This window comes from Callorhinchus milii, unplaced genomic scaffold (assembly GCF_018977255.1).
Source record: "Callorhinchus milii isolate IMCB2004 unplaced genomic scaffold, IMCB_Cmil_1.0 Scaffold12, whole genome shotgun sequence".
In the NCBI taxonomy this organism is placed as follows: Eukaryota; Metazoa; Chordata; class Chondrichthyes; order Chimaeriformes; family Callorhinchidae; genus Callorhinchus; species Callorhinchus milii.
The window spans coordinates 17,903,165-17,920,477 of NW_024704753.1; the positions used below are offsets into that span (position 1 = coordinate 17,903,165).

Here is a 17,313-nt window from a genome sequence, read left to right on the forward strand (position 1 = left end):
CCCCCACCAACCCCCTAACCCAGCCCGGCCTCAAGTCTTGAGTGTACCCCAGGAGGCATTTCCTTCGCTGCTCCACTAAGTGCTCAATTAAACCAGGGCCTTGTCACCATTCAGGAAGCACAGCCCTATCAATGCTGAGCCTACAATGCCAGTGTTCAGGGGTTAAGTTAACACACCGACACAAAGCTAAAACATCATTAAAACACTAGGAAATACTTATAGGCTGTGAACGCTTCCCGCTGCTCTACCTTAACTTGGCATTTTGAGACGGGAGCAAAAGAAATGCCCGAAGCAGCAGCAGATGCATGTAATGACCGTGAAATTGGTCCTAATGCCCAGTCAGGCCTGCATTGGGAGAACAGCTCTCCCACACAGATTGTGGCACTATAAAACACGGGGGACTCAGTTCAGTGCAATGCCGGAGTCCTGTAGCTTATGGCTTATTGGTTAGAGTACTCGCCTTGCAAGCGATTGGACCTGGGTTCGACTCCCAGCCGGGCAAGACGAAACGTTTGGCAAGTTTCCTAACTCCACACGCCCTTGAGATGTCTCGTGGACGTGATAAGGCGCTATATCAAATGCACGGATTATTATATATATTATATATTATTACATAACGCTGCTATACTTTTAGAGTAGGTCAGTTGGGCTTAGATACAACTATTAGAGAAGTAAAAATGAAGACCAGATACAACCGTTAAGAGTTTTTTCTGTCTCCCATCGAGAATTAATGTTACCATCTGGTCTTGTGCAAATGGAGGTGTGTCGGTTTGCTGTTTGATGTGATGAATCTATGTGTGTCAAGGTTTATCAGATTGTTTTTGAAACAGGTTTCTTGATTGATGTATGAGTGGCAAGAGGGCTCAGTTGTAGAGGAGTGTGCCAGCGTGCAGAGCTGCGGAGTAGCAAGATGCAGCTTTAATAACCTTGACCGAGAAAATCTTCCACTATTTATCCTCGTGATGTAATTCCAGAGCGCAGGCTGCGACTCACTTAAAGCTGACAAGAAAACAGTATCTCAGACCGGAAGGGCCCACACACACACACACGCAATCATTTGAACCTGTCTTCCTTAATGCCAAAATGTCCTGAAAGAAAGTCCACACTAATTCCAACGTGTCAGCAAGTCTAACTCTCTCTCTCTCTCTCTCTCTGTTTATTTACATACTACAGTTGAGTACCATAAGAGGTGAAACACCCTGAGGAGATCCCATCAGGCTCCGCAGGTTTACACTGTGTGAGCACCTGCCTTTCCTCAGACCACTGCTTACTCTCAGTTCCTTCGGGCATTCAGTCAGTCATGTCTGCGAGTTGTCTTTCTCTCCAAACACGGGTTGTTTAAACTAAACAGAACACAGCGCAGCGTAGAGAAAGCTAGGAGGAGGTACAAGAATCAGGCAGGCAGGCCCTTTACATATTCTTCCAGTTGAAGGATTTGTTTTCGATGCTGTTAGAGTGCTCCAGGGCTATTTATCTTGAATAAACTACCGTAAAATTACTAATTGCGAGCCTGTAAACTGGCTGAACTGTTGCTGAACTCTGTCATTTTGGGATTTTTGCCGTGAGGGTACATCGAAGGGTGCGGGAGAGAAGGGATTAGGGGGGATTTTGTTTAATTACAAGATGAGCTGGCTGTAACCATCTAGCTGGCTGTGTCTGGTGCATCAATCCCTAGATGGAGAGGGAATGTTTGACAAAATGTGTTTCCAGTATTGCTCCAAGTGCAGTGGAGAACAGCACTGACCCCATCAGTAAAGTTGCTCATGATTTGAACCATCACTTTATCTCACTGATCAAACTAAGGATAATGGTATAGATTTGGGAGAGAGGGGAATAGGATTACCACAAGGAACTCCATACAAGACCTTTCCAGAGGGGTTAAAAACACAGCTGAGATGATGAAGTTGCGGCATAAAACCTCCACCACTACCATCAAGCTGGTTCTCTGTAACTTAGAAGGCAATGTAGTGTTCGTTTTAATGATAATAATCCTTGCATTTGATACAGCACCTTATCACGTCTTCGAGGCGTCTCAAAGCGCTTCACAGAATATACTGTAAAGTGAATTGACTGTATGTTTTGTGGGTGAAACGCAGCAGCCAATTGCACACAGCAGCGTCCCCACAAACAGCCGAGGATTGAGTGACCAATTTGGTATTATTAACATTATTATTTTGAAGGAATTACTACCCTGGGTGTTCCTATCAAACGCCAAGTGTACAGGCTGACCAGAAAGTCTTATTTGATAGCTGTCCTTTTGTCTTGAGACAAATCATAATTTCTTCAAGACTTATTAGACATTATAATGGTACCATGACTTTTTGGTCACCCTGTATATTGCAATCTGATGCCCCTTTTGGGTAGGACATCTCTGAGTCAGGTGCCGTTGGGTTGGAAGCAAATGAGACCAATTCAATTCCATCTGGGCAGCAGCAACAGTGAGCTCATGACTGGAATTAGTCATAGGTTTATTGGTACAAAGGATTCGTAAGAACAAAGATGAATGGAGGCATTCTGAGAAATCATGGGGCGGGCAGGTCAGTTTCCCAGAACAGCCGTATATCCTGGAAGAGGGATAAACTGTATCATTCAGTCTTTTTGGCTCCCGCCTACCCCTTCTCTCCCCCACCTTGTCAGACTCCGCCACCGTGAAGCACTTCGGGACTCTACCCCATGTGAAGACCACTATATAAATGCAACTTATTGTCGCTGTTGTTTATTCATGGATACAGTGAGGCCAATTCAGCTGAATTGTTTACGGAGCACTCCATTAATATGTTAAATTAAATGTTTGGGGTGAGTGATGTCAGCATTGGGGAATGGAACATGCTGATACACTCCGTCTCATCACCAAAGATCCCCCCCCCCCCCCCCGGTTGAAAATGTTTACCAGCAGTAAGTAGGAGCCCGGTTGTTAGTCGATTGGCGGGTCGCTTTCTGGAGGTAACAATCCCTTCAAAAAAAAATTATAATAATAAATTTATCACTCAATCCACGACTGTTTGTGGGGACGCTGCTGTGCGCAATTGGCTGCCACATTTCGCCCACAAAATATACAGACACTTCACTTTACAGGACATTGTGTGAAGCGCTTTGAGACGTCTCGAAGACGTGTGAGGCGCTGTATCAAATGCGAAGATTATTATTATTATAGTTACCAACATTATTTATGTATGTCTACAACTAGGTAGGAATCTCTGATATGCAATTCCTACGGCAATAATTACTTACACGTACATTCCAGGGGCATTCTGCAGACTTTATAGCGTACTGTACTAGGTTTTTAAGTAAGTTCTGCGAAAAGCTGGGTTGACTGATCTTCTTGGGATTCCACTCGGTTTCAGCACGAGAGGAAGGGGACAAAAAGGAATTAAATGAACTTCCAACGAGATTCAACTCCTCATATGGAAGCTATTTGACAAACCACTGCAGAAAAAACTTCCTCTTAACACTTCCTGGTCAAGGCTAAATGAGTCTCCTTCGTATTAATGCTCAGAGGTGAAAGTGATTTTCTTTTACTAAACCTTCCCCTTTAGATTGGAAATCGGTCTCACCAGTTAAAGCTTGTCACACAGTGACTGATCGCTGTAGGAAGGAAAGTGACACCATTGAACTTCAGGGGAATAAAGAAGCAAAGTGTGAAGAAGCTAACATGTTGAGCCAGCCTAACACCTCCCTCAACTTTCTCCACCAAGATGATTTGTGAGTTGGAAATGATCGACTGTGTCTTTTTTTGTGGGCGAAACGCAGCAGTTGTTCGCAATTGGCTGCCTAGTTTCGCCCCCGAAATACACAGTAAAATGCGCTTTCTGTGAAGCGCTTTGAGACATCTCAGCACCGCGATAAGGTCCTGTATCAAATGCAAGGATTATTGTTATTATTATTATTCATTTCTGATGCCAAAGATGAATGTCTGGAATGTTTCTGGATCCTCCGTTCATCAAGCGTTAGTAAAGCCATGGTTTGATTTTATTTACACGCTGGGTCTCTGTCCAGTATTGATAATCTTTGTCGCCACGAGGCTTTCCAGGCTGATGTTGATGGACAGTCCTTTCCTGAGGACTTTCCTGAACATGAGCAACATTGGAACCATTTTCTTTTATTACCCCCGGGAAAGTGATCCGCCAATCGACTCACAACCGGGTTCCTGCTTACTGCTGGGTAAACAGAGGCGTGTGTTACAGAGTAAGGAAACTTGCCTAATGTTTCGCCCTGCTCAGGAATCCAAAGAAATAAAAGGACCATTTGAATGACCAAACTCCACAGAAGGAATAAAAAGTATCAGGTCTATCTATGCTCCGAATGGGGAAACAACGAAAACAATAACAATAATAATCCTTGCATTTGATATAGCCCTTTATCATACTGTCGAGACGTTTCAAAGCGCTTCCCAGGATTTACTGTAAAGTGGATTGACTGTGCATTTTGCGAACCAAGTTCGTATCTAACTTTATTCAGACACCACAACTGATGAAAAAATAATCTTCGGTTTCTAAGTCGAGAGATTCTACACTACCAATCCCTCTTTTAAAGGCGAAACGGTTAAAAAAAAATGCTTAAAGTTAGCTCTGTATCCTCTGGCTACGTTGACGTCATCTTGTTTCAATGGGAAGTGCTGATTTACATCAGCAGAAGACATTAGTGAGAATCCTGGAAAAGTAGCTGAGCTCAATGGTGTGAAAATGACATAATTGCTAAAATAAACTATTATTTGTAGCCCTGCTAATGTTAAACCAGCCCCCAGCTGCCATGGGGATCGGTTGTCTCTCCCAGCTGGTTCTTTTTCCCATAATGTCATCATCCAACCATCAACAAAAGGTTATAAAAGGTTGCGGAGTCCTGCAGCTCAGTGGTTAGAGCGCTCGCCTCGCAAGCGGGTTCGATTCCCGAGCAGGGCGAAACCTTCGGCAACTTTCCTCACTCCGCACGCACGCTTTTGCTTAGCTCGCAGTAACTAGCAACCCGGTTGTTTGTCATTTGGCGGATCGTGTTTCTGGGGGTAATAATTCCTTCGAACCAAAATAATAACAATAATAATTTGGTGACTCGATCCACGATCGTTTGTGGGTCGCTTCGGTGCGCAATCGGCTGCCGAGTTTCACCCACAAAATTTCACAGTCACCACGCTTCGCAGGCATATTCTGCTCAGCCAACGCCTCTGGCTTCATGAGAGGAAGACAGACATACGATTAACTGGTCGTTAAGAAATAAATGGATCCCTGAGGGAGACCTTTATTCGCTGAAATGTTGTGTGGGTTTGAACTCTCACCAGCACTCTGAATGCACTCTGAATGGGCTAAAAAAACTATCAACATTTCGGACAGATTTAGCACTTGTTTTTTAAAACAGAAAGCCACCCAACTTGAAAAAGTTTGTGATCTCGAAGAGATTTTTTCTCCCCCCCCCCCCCCCCCGTCTTCAGCCAAATGGCAGTTTGTTTGCCATTGTGTCACGCAGTTGTCAGTAAGATACACACGGTAAATCCTTGCCAAGTTACCACACACAGACACCGTTCAAAGATTACGCAAGATTACATCAGTAATACCGAGGCTTTCAATAAATCAGCCAAGTTCAAGCTAAACAAGAGAGCAATCTGGAGGTAAAACTTGTTTTATTTAACTCTTTAAAGCCTCCAGTCCCAATTCTGAACTGAACTGGGATTGAGTTTATCCAAGGGAATCGCTGCAACAAGTTACGGGAACTCATTCTCAAGTCAAGGTCAGGCCTTTAACCCCCCTGCCCCCTTTGGAACTCCATCCTGCATTCCCTTCACCTCGATTCCCTCCCTTGCCTCCTTCAAGGCATATCCCAAGACCCTCCTCTTCGACCGTGCCTTTGACCATCCTCCTACCCCACCTGCCCTCCCTGATCCCAACCCCCAGCTCGGGTCCAAGCCCTTGACTGTCCAGCGCCTTGGGATGTCCTCCCGACTTGAAAGGAGCTGTGTAAATTGTCATTTGGTATTGCATTGTATCTGGAAAGACATTTCTGACTGTGAAAGGTTTATGGAAGTCTTGGATTAAGAGAGTTAATAGGAAGGGTATATGTGACTATGCGAGAGGGGTGAATGAGAGCAATTTGCCTCATTGGAATTCAATACAGTTGGATTGTTGCATTGGTCCCTTAGGCCTTGAATCACAATTGCGTTTGAATTGCGCTCGGAGGCAGAGAAATCGATTGCAACGCAGTAGGAACAGTGAGGGTTTGCATCTGCTATTCACCTTACAGTCAGCATAAACTGAGTCACTGGGGGAAAGCATCAAGTGGAGCACACGTGGATCAAGATGCATTGCCCCCCATGTTAACTGGCACTGTAGTGAGAGCAGAATATTAAAAGATGTAATAAAACTGATCAAATCTGGAGAAGAGAAGGGAAGTTCGTAACCCCTAGTCAACGACAAGGAGTCATTAATTCTGCAGCCGTGAAATATTTCTCAATTCAAGGAATTTAACCCTCTCGAACGCAGTGCGCTTGAGAATAATTATTTATTTTTTTTAAACAGAAAGCTTAACTACACGCAGGTTATGGATGGTCCTACTTTCAGGCAGGTTTGTTAAGTAATTTTCACGTTTTCATTGAAACAAGATGTTGTATCTCTCCATCTCTGGACTGTCAGTATGTCAAAAATGCACTTGTCCTCTTTGGAATTTCCATTTATACAAATGTGGGTAATTCTGCCAGGAATTTATGGCCATAAGGTTTCAATATGCTGAGCGCAGGGCTGAATTTTGATGGTGTGAAATCTATTTATTAAAGCTTAAGGAACAATGGGTCACTGATTAGGACTGGCGGTCCTTTGAGAGCAAACCAATTATTGCTAGACCTGGAATTTATAGATTAATAACTTGAGGAAATTGTTACTTTTTGGGGAATGGGGATAGGGGTTGGTGGGTGGGTGGGTGGGTGTGGGGGGAAAGTCTGTTTCTCTGTAGAGTAAGTGTCAAAAACCCCAGATAAGCTGAGCAATTAGTAGTAGTAACACTAATAATCCTTGCGTTTGATGTAGCGCCTTTCATGCCGTTGGGACGTCTCAAAGCGTCTCGCAGAATACACCGTGAAGCGAATTGACTGTATTTTGCGGGTTCGTACCTCTTACCCCGTTGTGATTTTAGGGCCGTATTTCCTCGTCCCGGTGGCCATCCTCCATTTGGAATCCAAGACAGTCAAACACAGGCTGTTCAATTGTGAATGCAGTTCATCACCTCCAACCGCAATCCTGAACTCCGCACATTGCAATTCAGGACACAGAAGGAGTAGCTGGATATTGAACAGGAAGATTTGCCGCTGTCTTCTTCATGAAGTTTCCTCCACCCCACCCCCCCCCCCCCCACCCCCCCTCCCCCAAATTTGCTCAGGGCAAATTAGATAGCTCCTCTCGCTTGCCACTATCAACTAACTCAACACACACACGCACGCACAATGTGATTTTATCTTGCACTTCTTCAGTAATACACTGCCGCAGCTTTCATCAATTGAGTTATTCTGGAGCGGGGCTGTAATCTAATTGGAAGATACTAGAAATCATCTTTCTCTCTCTTAAAAACAGATTGCGGGCTTGCCTGGCTGTTAGAGTTGAGGAGCGAGCCTGCACAAGACTGTCATGTTCACAGGCCCTTATTTTCCACAAACAATTTACAATAACTTGCTCGAATGTGATTCAGTTTGTTGTTGCACACAGTGGAATTATTTTAAACAATCTTGGGAGACTGTTAACAACAGGACACTTTCATTTTAACCCTATAGTCAGTGAACGCTTGCTGGAAAAGTACAGTGCTAATCCTTCATTATTGTACAATAACAAACGAACCTTGTACTTTTATTTGCGCAAGGTTTATTTTACTTTCAGAAGCTGTGCAGATGAACTGTTTTGAATTTTGCATTGGATATAATGGGCTGAAAGTCTCCTCTATCTTGTTGCCAGATGTTGTTTACATGAGTTTGAAATAGTCTCAATCCAGTGCCTGGAACAAAAACTGCCCACAATTCAGTACCAATTGATGTGATACAAGGCAACCCAGTTATTAAGTGCCTCACAAGAGGTTTACTTTTAACACAGGGATCCTGTGGATCTGAGGTTACAATGTGGTACACTTTCAGCTCCTGCCATGTGAAGAAACTTTTTTCGGAGGAATTGAACCCGGTTTCCACTCGCTTGCAAGGCGAGTTCTCCAACCAATTCGCTACGTGGATGGCAAAGGCGTGGAAATGGCCATGTCACACTGGGAAGCAATGAAGCTCCTTTTACAGCCCGTGCAGCTTCATGGTGTTCCTCACACTTGCATTTGATTAAGTATCCAACATTGAAACGTCTCAACTGAAGCTGCGCAAAAGACAATTCCTTTCCCGAGGCGAGTTGATGAAAGTAAAACCATTTTGCAAATGGTTTGGTCGATGAAAACGCTGCCACTTTGAAACTGAACCATTCAGAAAGTCCAGGGGGCTGCGGTCTGCACTCCCGACTAGTCGAGTTTGTCAGGATATGTCAGCCTCATCGTTCTGAGATGATTAATCCCTTCCAAACAACTTTTTTCTTTTGAAAAACGCGGTCACTCGATCCACCGCTGTTTGTGGGGTCACTGCTGTGCGCGATTCACTGCTGCGTTTCGCCCACAAAATACACAGTCAATTCGCTTGACAGTGTATCCTGTGAAGCGCTTTGAGACGTCTCGAAGACGTGATAAAGCGCTGTATCAAACGCAGGGATTATTATTATTATTATTATTAAAATGAGGAGTACATCTCAGATCTGAAGAGAAGCCAAGAAAACACACGCAATGCTCGCCAGACACTCAAACACCATATGTGTCCTCAGCCAGTCCATGCCTAACGGAGACTGACCTTTGCGAGACTCTTTCTCCCTTCGCTTTATCCTCTCGGTATGAGTCACGATTGACCTTAAAAGTTTGTTCAAAGCTGCTTTGTCCTGGACTTTCCCCTCCCTCAAAAAGAACAGCGTTTCCAGTTACTTTTACGGGACTGATCTATTCACCCCATTTTACCGACTGACAGTAGAATGTCCAAACTTGCAGCTGCATGAATTGGGGGCATTCAGCAATATGGAATTCCAACGCTGGCGGACGATTATTTCTGATTGTTCCTAATATATGCATAAACTGGTAATGCTCGCCCCCGAAACTCTGGAACTCTCCTCCTCTTATCCCTCCGCCTTGCCCCTCCCTTCCTTCCCCATCTGCAGATCACGCCCTGAAGCTCTTCCCCTTCCACCGCGCGTACGGTTTCCCCCACACCCCCCCCCCCCGGCTCGGTGTCGTGCTCCACCACTGTCAAGCGCTCTGGGACTCTACCCTGCGTGAGGGGCGCTCGTGTAAATGCAAGTTGTTGCTGCTGCTGATAATCAGGGATAGTTACAAGGGATCAGGGGATGGAGAAAATACGCACCCTCCCTCCCCTTGGTAGGTTTCATGTATTCCTGCCTGCTGTTCACCAACCCCGACCACAGGAAGAGCGTGTGTTGGACGTTGGGCGAAGGCAAATTAATGTCCTTTCACAAACAGACCAATAGCCCGAACACACCCTCAGTCAAGGCTCATCCAAGGTTCCCTGTTGAGTGAGGCACATTTCTTGGTTGATGGGCTGGTGAGTGTCTGACACACATGGAGTCAACACGGAGCAGAAGTTAAAGAGTCAAATGCCTTCAGAGAAAAGTGGGAGGGAGGGAGAAAATCATAGGGTACGGTAATATATAGTGTCTCAAGCGCTCTGAGATGGAGGGGGCTGTATAGATAAGTGTAAGTTGTTGTTGAAGTTGTTGTATACAGTGCTGAAGACACAGTTGGGGAAAAAATAGCTTGATTTGGGATTATTTTGTAGCACTTTCTGCAGTTCACCACAGATAAGAAGCCGTAGGATTAAAGAATGGTTTCCTCTCATCGACAATCTCAACTGGAGCTCAGTTCCTGGGAATGGCTAAACGTTTTCTCTCAGGAGGAGGTGACAGACTCCAGCATCTGTCTGGTTTGTATCTCACACCAAGTGTCCTGACTGACTGAGTGTGAAGAAATGGTGAGAAGGTACACAGTGTGTTTCACTGAAACCGAAACAGCACAACTCTGGGCTTAAATCAAAAAGATCCTTTTAGAGTATTTATCACTCTGGCCATTGCTTCTAACCCTCCCTTAACCAGCTGCTAGGAGATAGGAATTTCCAATTCTCTCCCCCACCCCCACTATCATTGGGAGATATTGTAGCTTTGGCTTCACGCTATAATAATAATTATTATTAATAATAATAATAATATTAATCTTGGCATTTGGTATAGCACCTTACAACATCTTTGAGACGTCTCAAAGCGCTTCACAGAATATACTTTAAAGTGAAAATTGAATCTATATTTTGTGGGCAAAACGCAGCAGTCAATTGCGCACAACAGCGTCCCACAAACAGTCATGAATTGAGCGATCAAATTATTATTATTATTTTTTTGAAGGGATTATTACCCCCGCAAAAGCAATCCGCCAGTCGACTAACAACCGGGTTCCTACTTACTGCTGGGTAAACAGAGGCGTGTGGGTGGAAATTTGCCCAACGTTTCGCCCTCCTTGGAATCGGACCCAAGTCCTCTTGCTTGTGAGGCGAGCGCTCTAACCACTGAGCAACAGGACTCCACCCTGCTAATCCCCTCAATGTGGCTTAACCCTGCATCCATTCCCAGCCCAGGCACAGATGTTGGCATTTTAAACGCGCAATTCTGGGACAAAACACAAGACGGATTTCAAATTAGTCGCTCAGGATATCTCTGGGCCAGACTCCGACTGCAATTATTGTTTGAGTGAAACGTTAAACTTTGATTTTCATCCCTCGAGAGAGAGAACTACAAAGACCTAGCCTCAGTAAGATTAATCTATCTCTCGCCCCAGCCTCGAAACGAAACACTCCTTTATAAGTCTAGCCCGAATTAACCAACAATTTAATTTCACAGACCTTTCGACGCAGCGATTGATATGTTGACGAAAAAAATGTTTCTTGTATTGCAAGGGAGAGGTTCTGTTTTCGGGGGACAACTTTGTGATGTGGGATCAGACTTTCCATCTCTTTTATAAGAAAATGTCCAGTAGTGACAAAGAGTCTGAGTCAGATTCGCAAACCCATTCTGCCATTTTTGATCTGTGTAGGTGTGTGATACCACAGGGAGTCACCGTAATAGCAAAGGAACACAAACACACAAAGGGAATTATTAGTCGCTGAACCCTTTATAATAATAAAATAATAATAATAATAAACCTCGCATTTGATCGTTTCACAGAATACGCTGTAAAGTGGGTCGACTGTATATTTTGCTGGCGAAACACTGCATTTTTTTTAATACTCTCGATAGAGATCACGGTGCCGTGCAATGTGATGGTCTTCCGTTTTCAGGCAATAATAGTGTCAATATCAAACACACCCCAAGTCAGGTGAAGCACAAATTCAGCAGAATAGAATACAATAGAATAGAACTGAATAAAATAAAGCTCCTGTTACACCACGACACATCAAACGTTCCCAACTCAGGTTCAACAAAAGATCAGACAAATAAAGCTCTCTCCGCTATTCAATATTGTTAACTAAATTGAGAAGAGCTTCACCCCCCCCCCCCCCCCACATCAGTATAATTTTCATTTCACACATCATGACCTATTCCTGATGACCTATTTGAGTGAGAGTGCCGCATCGCTAGGTTGTTCGGGGTTATTAAGAATGGCGTTGAGGGTCAACCCTTGAAGAGTTAGCACATTGGGAATTGAGCTTTCCAAACATGCATATCTTTCCTTTCAAGGAATGTCTTCAATTGTTCATTGTTTTCTCAATCTTCTATTATTTCAGATGTAACTCGTGATCCCGGAGAGGTGCTAAGTGTCCTTCCAAAAGGCACACTTTCTGGCTTGATGTCCCTGTTCTGCGCTGAGCTAGCTGACATCTGGCAAGACAGTTGGGTAGAGTGATTTAGGGGAGGTGGTGGTGGGATGGTGGGGGGAAGAGATTGATTTACAGATGTTCCTGTTGCTATCTGGAGACTGCTGGGAGATGTGTGTACATCTCCGGAATTAGGTACGCAGGATGTGTCCCACCAGGGAGAGCGAGAGAGAGAGAGAGCGTATTCCATTCCAATAATCTCTCTCTGAGATTTCCACATGTAGGTGGGATGCCTGGAAATCTCAGCTTGGCTTGGATACTCTTAAGCAACGGTGATGGGTTTCCACGTGTGTCAGACACCCCCGGCTGACCCTCAAAAAAATGCTTGTATGCATTGGGTTGGGATCGTACCGTATCAGGCTTGCGTAATGGAGAGATGTGTTATCTTGACGTACTGCTCCTAAAGACTTTTGGCAATCAAAAGGATTTCTTGCTTGGATGGTTCTATTTATGCCACATTCATCAGTAGAAAAGAGTGAATACTGCAGCCTCAAACAACACCCAAAGCATGATGTCCTCCCGACATGAAAGGCTCTATGTAAATACAATTTGTGGTTGTTGTTGTTGTCATTGTTCAGGGTCCAAACAGAATACCATTAATAATAAGCATAATAATAATAATAATCCTTGCATCTGATATACCACCTTATCACATCTTCGAGACGTCTCAAAGCAAGAAGATGTTTTGGAATTGTGCAACAGAATGAGTGGGTGGGTAAGGGTTAAAGAGAGTTAGGGTCCCCTGATATTTACGGGCAGACGGCAAATGTTCATCAACACAACACTGAGCAAAGCGAAGCTCTGCCATACTATGGAGTGTGTAAAATTAATTCTTTCCACCCCTGTGCTTTGTAATAATTTCTTTAAAAATCCAGAGAATCCACCATTATACCGAATGGATACTGAATGAACTGTATCAGTTAAGACCATACATTTAATTTGACTTAAGTATGAGTCAACAGCAAATCACAACAACAAATGACACTTGTTTAAGTGCCTTTCACGTCGGGAGGACGTCCCAAGGCGCTGGACAGTCAGGGATTTGGACACGAGCTGGGGGTTCGGGCCGCAGGGAGGGGTGGAGGGCAGGAGTGGGGGTAGGAGGGTGGCTGAAGGCGCGGTCGAAGAGGAGGGACTTGGGGCAGAGGTACGACTTAGACGTTGATACGATTTATACAGATCATCATCCAAATCCAGTACTGTACTAAACTCCAAAGCAAAGCAGCCGGGACTGTACCTGAGTAGGTGAGCTTCAGTCGTGGCTCTGAGGATCTCCACCCGCTCAGCCTCTCTCCGCACACCGACAGGAGCAGGAACTGCAGAAAGGTGCTCAGCCTACACACTCCAATGGTTAGCCCGCGTCCACCGGCTCTCTGGGGCAAACGGTCATCCTTGTTAATCCACGCCATCCTTGTTTCAAGTCGGATTCGCAATCTCCGTGAACAGCGTTCACCCCAATCCCTTTTTCCTTTTTTTTTCTTCGCCAAGAAGCTTTTACTTGATGGAACGAGTCTTAAACGTCCCTTATCACTGCCTCAGTCTGAAGATTGAGACTTGAGAGAGAGAGAGAGAGAGAGAGAGAGTGAGAGAAAGGAGGTTGGCAGCGGAAAGGGGAGTGGAAGAAAACAGCTGCAAAACTTACTCCCAAATTCCCAACTGACTGACCTTACGACCCAACAGGTCAAGAACAAAAGTTCCAACTCTTGTTCTCGTAATTAATCTCTTCGGATGTGAAGGGGTCACTGGCTCACGGTTGGAAGCTGTCACCAGCTCGCTCTGAACACAGCACCAGCTTCAACCGCTACAGACACATAGCACTAAACGGCAGCCAAGTTCCCCTTTGCTGTCTGTCCTACAGTGGTTTCTCTGTTCCTCTTGGCTCTGTCACGAAGACTTTTAGACAGGCGCTCTGCCTCCCGCTCACTCTCTGGCTCTCTGGAATATTGGCTGTTCTGTTCCAGTCATGCACTCTTTCTCTCTCTCTCTCTCTCTTTCTCTCTTTCTCTCTCACTGACAGCTCACGGTGTGTTCAGTGCATGTGTCTTTCTCAGCTTAACTGGGAGGGGAAAAGAACTGGGAACACACCCACTTCTTCAATCTTCAATCGGATCTGAGGGCAAGCGGTATCTTTGGCAGCGTGCGGCAATTCAGAGGCAGTCACGACCTTGTTCAGTGCAGCATTGCAATGGCGTGCTCACTCGCCCAGACGGAATCTACTCAGGTTTAGCACACACAGATTTAAACCTTCCGGGCTGACTCCCTTGAATTATTGCAATGAAAATACAGGCACGAGGTATAAGGCCGGTCGCTTGAGATGAACGTTCCCAGTGCCAAGATCCAGGCAGCCACAAGTTCAGAGGCCCTTGAGCTAACGGTCAAATAGTTAGCATACTTCCTATCTCCCACAGTAATCAGAATTTCGGAAGTGCACTTGACTGCAGTCGCTCTCTAACCCACTGTGCTGATCTGTTGTCCGGTCGAAAGAAGCATTGCCCACACTTGACTTCGTGACTCAGTGTTTAAACGTTGTACAGAGCCACCGCGGGTCAATCCGAGAGGCTGCAGAGGCACGGAAACCAAAGGAATGAATTGCTTCCTACAAGGAATCGTTGACATTATGGTGTTAGGATAATTCACTGAGGATGTGCAGATGCACGCACGCGCACGCACACACACACACACACACACACAGTGAAATCTTTTTCACCCTCTTTCAATTCAGATCAGATTGATTTGTGTCACTCCATCAGGAAGCATCATGAAATTGGCACATCAGTGCAAATGTGGGGGGGAATGTGGTGGCCTCCGGCACATGTACACATATATACTTTTGTGACTCTGGCTTCAAATCTATTTTATACACTCTTTTAAGATGAATATAAAGCTTTTAAGCTTGAGCAAGTTTCCTTACTCCACACACCTCTGTTTGTAGGAACCCAGTTGTTGGTCGATTGGCGGATCGCTTTCCGGGGGTAAATTTGGGGACACTGCTGTGCGCAATTGGCTGCCGAGTTTCACCCACAAAATATACAGTGAATTCACTTTACAGTGCATTCTGTGAAGCGCTTTGAGACGTCTGGAAGACGTGATAAGGCGCTGTATCAAATGCAAGGGTTATTATTATTTATTATTATCACGATCTTGTAATAGCATGAATTGGGAGTTCATGCGTCTGTTATATAATGTAACCGTGAGCCTCCGCTGTTGTTAGGGTTCCTGGTGGCAAATGTTCCAGCTTGTCTCTTCAATTTGAAAAGGGCGTTCAAGAATTGCCAATTTTCCGTAAACAATTCGAACCAACTGTGGGATAATCCCTAACTGTGATTTTGTAAGCGTGCAGAGAATATTTTGAGATCGAATTCAAAGGGACATTGTTTTCACAATGCAAAGCCATTAGCGAACCTTTCTGTGTTACAAGCGCAAAGGCCGGTAGCGCATTAAAACCAATCATGTCACACAGTATAATTTTAATTGCCGCAAAATAATAAAAAATATCTCCCTCAACAAACAAGATTTAACCCTAAGCCTAACCTCAAACACTCTGTTGTCTAAATGACTCCTCTTCTGCAATCTTCGCGTTCACGTGTTGTGGATATAAAATTAATCTTGTGGGGGTCCTGTAGTTTAGTGGTTAGAGCACCTCGCAAGCAAGAGGACCTTGGTTAGATTCCCGGGCGGGTCAGGGTGAAAGCTTAGGCAAGTTTCCTTACTCTACATACATGTCTGTCTACCGAGCAGCAAGTAGGAACCTGATTGCTAGACTTTCGGCGAATCGCTCTTCCGGGGGTCATAATCCCGTCACAAAAATATTAATAAAAATTTGGTCACTCAATCCACGACTGTTTGTCATACCGGACACTGCTGTGCGCAAATGGCTGCTGGATTTCGCCCACAAAATACAGTCAATTCGCTTTACCAGTATATTCTGCGAAGCGCTTTGAGACGTCTCGAAGACGTGATAAGGCGCTGTATCGAATGCGAGGGTTATTATTAATTATTGTTAACAGTGGGCGTTTTTGGATAGAGTGTTAGGGAAATATTTTTTGCGCTTCTCTCGTAATGAAATCTGTTGTAGATGGCTCCAAGGTTTCCTTTTCATTCTCTAAAGGGTGTACTGGCAGTTTTTTTTACTCCTCTATTGATTTGCATAACTCAACTCTAGGTCTCTTATGGATGTTAATGGATAAATGTATTCTGAATTTGGGTCATGCATATTTTCAAGAGACAAAATGAGATTGAGGCCATGTTCCAAGTTTTCTAAAATGATAAGCAACGATAGAAGAAGTACGTAAGTAGGCTATTTGATATTGGACCATTAAAATAGGAGCAGAGATTGAAAATTAAGACATTTTAACCCAAAAAGTAGATTATTGGAAGTCGCAACAGATAGACTTTATGCATATCCTTACAGGTTTCTCTTCATTAGTTGTAGCAGGAAGCATGCAGTCCTTTTTCTTCTCTCTCTCGCTGGAAAATGAGCAGAAGTTTCTCGCTTGACCAATAATTCAGTCACTCAATCCACGACTGTTTGTGGGGACGCTGCTGTGTGCCACGTTTCTCCCACAAAATACACAGTCAACTTATTTTACAGTGTATCCTGTGAAGCGCTTTGAGACGTCCTTAAGAAGTGATGAGGCGCCGTATCAAATGCAAGGATTATTATTATTATTATTAGGAAAGTGCAGCCCTTTTCTCCGCCCAATCTCCGTTCTTGCATTCACACACTTGGCACAAGTAGCTCAGTCTGCTCGCGACGTCTGTGGCGTTCCGCAGACCAGTCAGGGTTGAACTTGCAGAACAAATATCTACAGCCAAGAGCAAAGTTCGGTGTCCAAGAGAACACTGTTTGTCGTGAGATTGCAAAAAGGAAGTGTAATTGAAGCCGAGTCCGTTCGTTGATTACGTAAATCAGTATCGCATTGCCATCTACTGGTTCTTGCGTGATATTTTACCTTCACGATCTGTTTTCAGTCAGGATGGCTTAAAAAAAAGCCCTTAATTTCTAAACGTCTGCCCCCCACGTACCTCGCTCGGCTCCCAGTTTAACGACTCTTTGCTCGTGTCCTCCGGTTGTTTTCATTGGCCACTCGTGGTCGAATATTTTTTAAAAATGCCACACCCACGTGTTGCTGCTGCTGTTGTTGTAATTGACGTATTCCGACCGGTGGAGTAATACCTGACAGACAATAAATATAATAATAATATTAACAATGATAATCCCGGCATTTGACACAGCGCCTTATCACGTCGTCGAGACGTCCCAAAGCGCTTCTCACAGGAAAAGTGACCCGTCGATCGACTGACAAACGGGTTCCTACTTATTGTTGGGTAAACGGAGGTGTGTGTGTGTGTGTGTGTGTGGAGTAAGGAAACTCGCCCAACGTTTCCCCCTGTCCTGC

At 44.6% G+C, this 17,313-nt stretch overlaps 1 protein-coding gene across 1 annotated transcript in view; it reads right to left on the reverse strand.

Moving 5' to 3' along the window:
- sema3h (sema domain, immunoglobulin domain (Ig), short basic domain, secreted, (semaphorin) 3H) overlaps nt 1-14,385 on the reverse strand; it is a 52,674-nt gene extending 38,289 nt beyond the window's left edge. Inside the window, exons 1-2 of the mRNA XM_007890469.2 lie at nt 13,580-14,385; nt 13,152-13,467 (exon numbers count right to left, since the gene is read on the reverse strand). Of these exons, the coding sequence (XP_007888660.1) occupies nt 13,152-13,323 (172 nt within the window). The 5' untranslated portion in view covers nt 13,324-13,467; nt 13,580-14,385. The remainder of the gene's footprint in view (nt 1-13,151; nt 13,468-13,579) is intronic.
- Nucleotides 14,386-17,313: the final 2,928 nt, after the last annotated feature.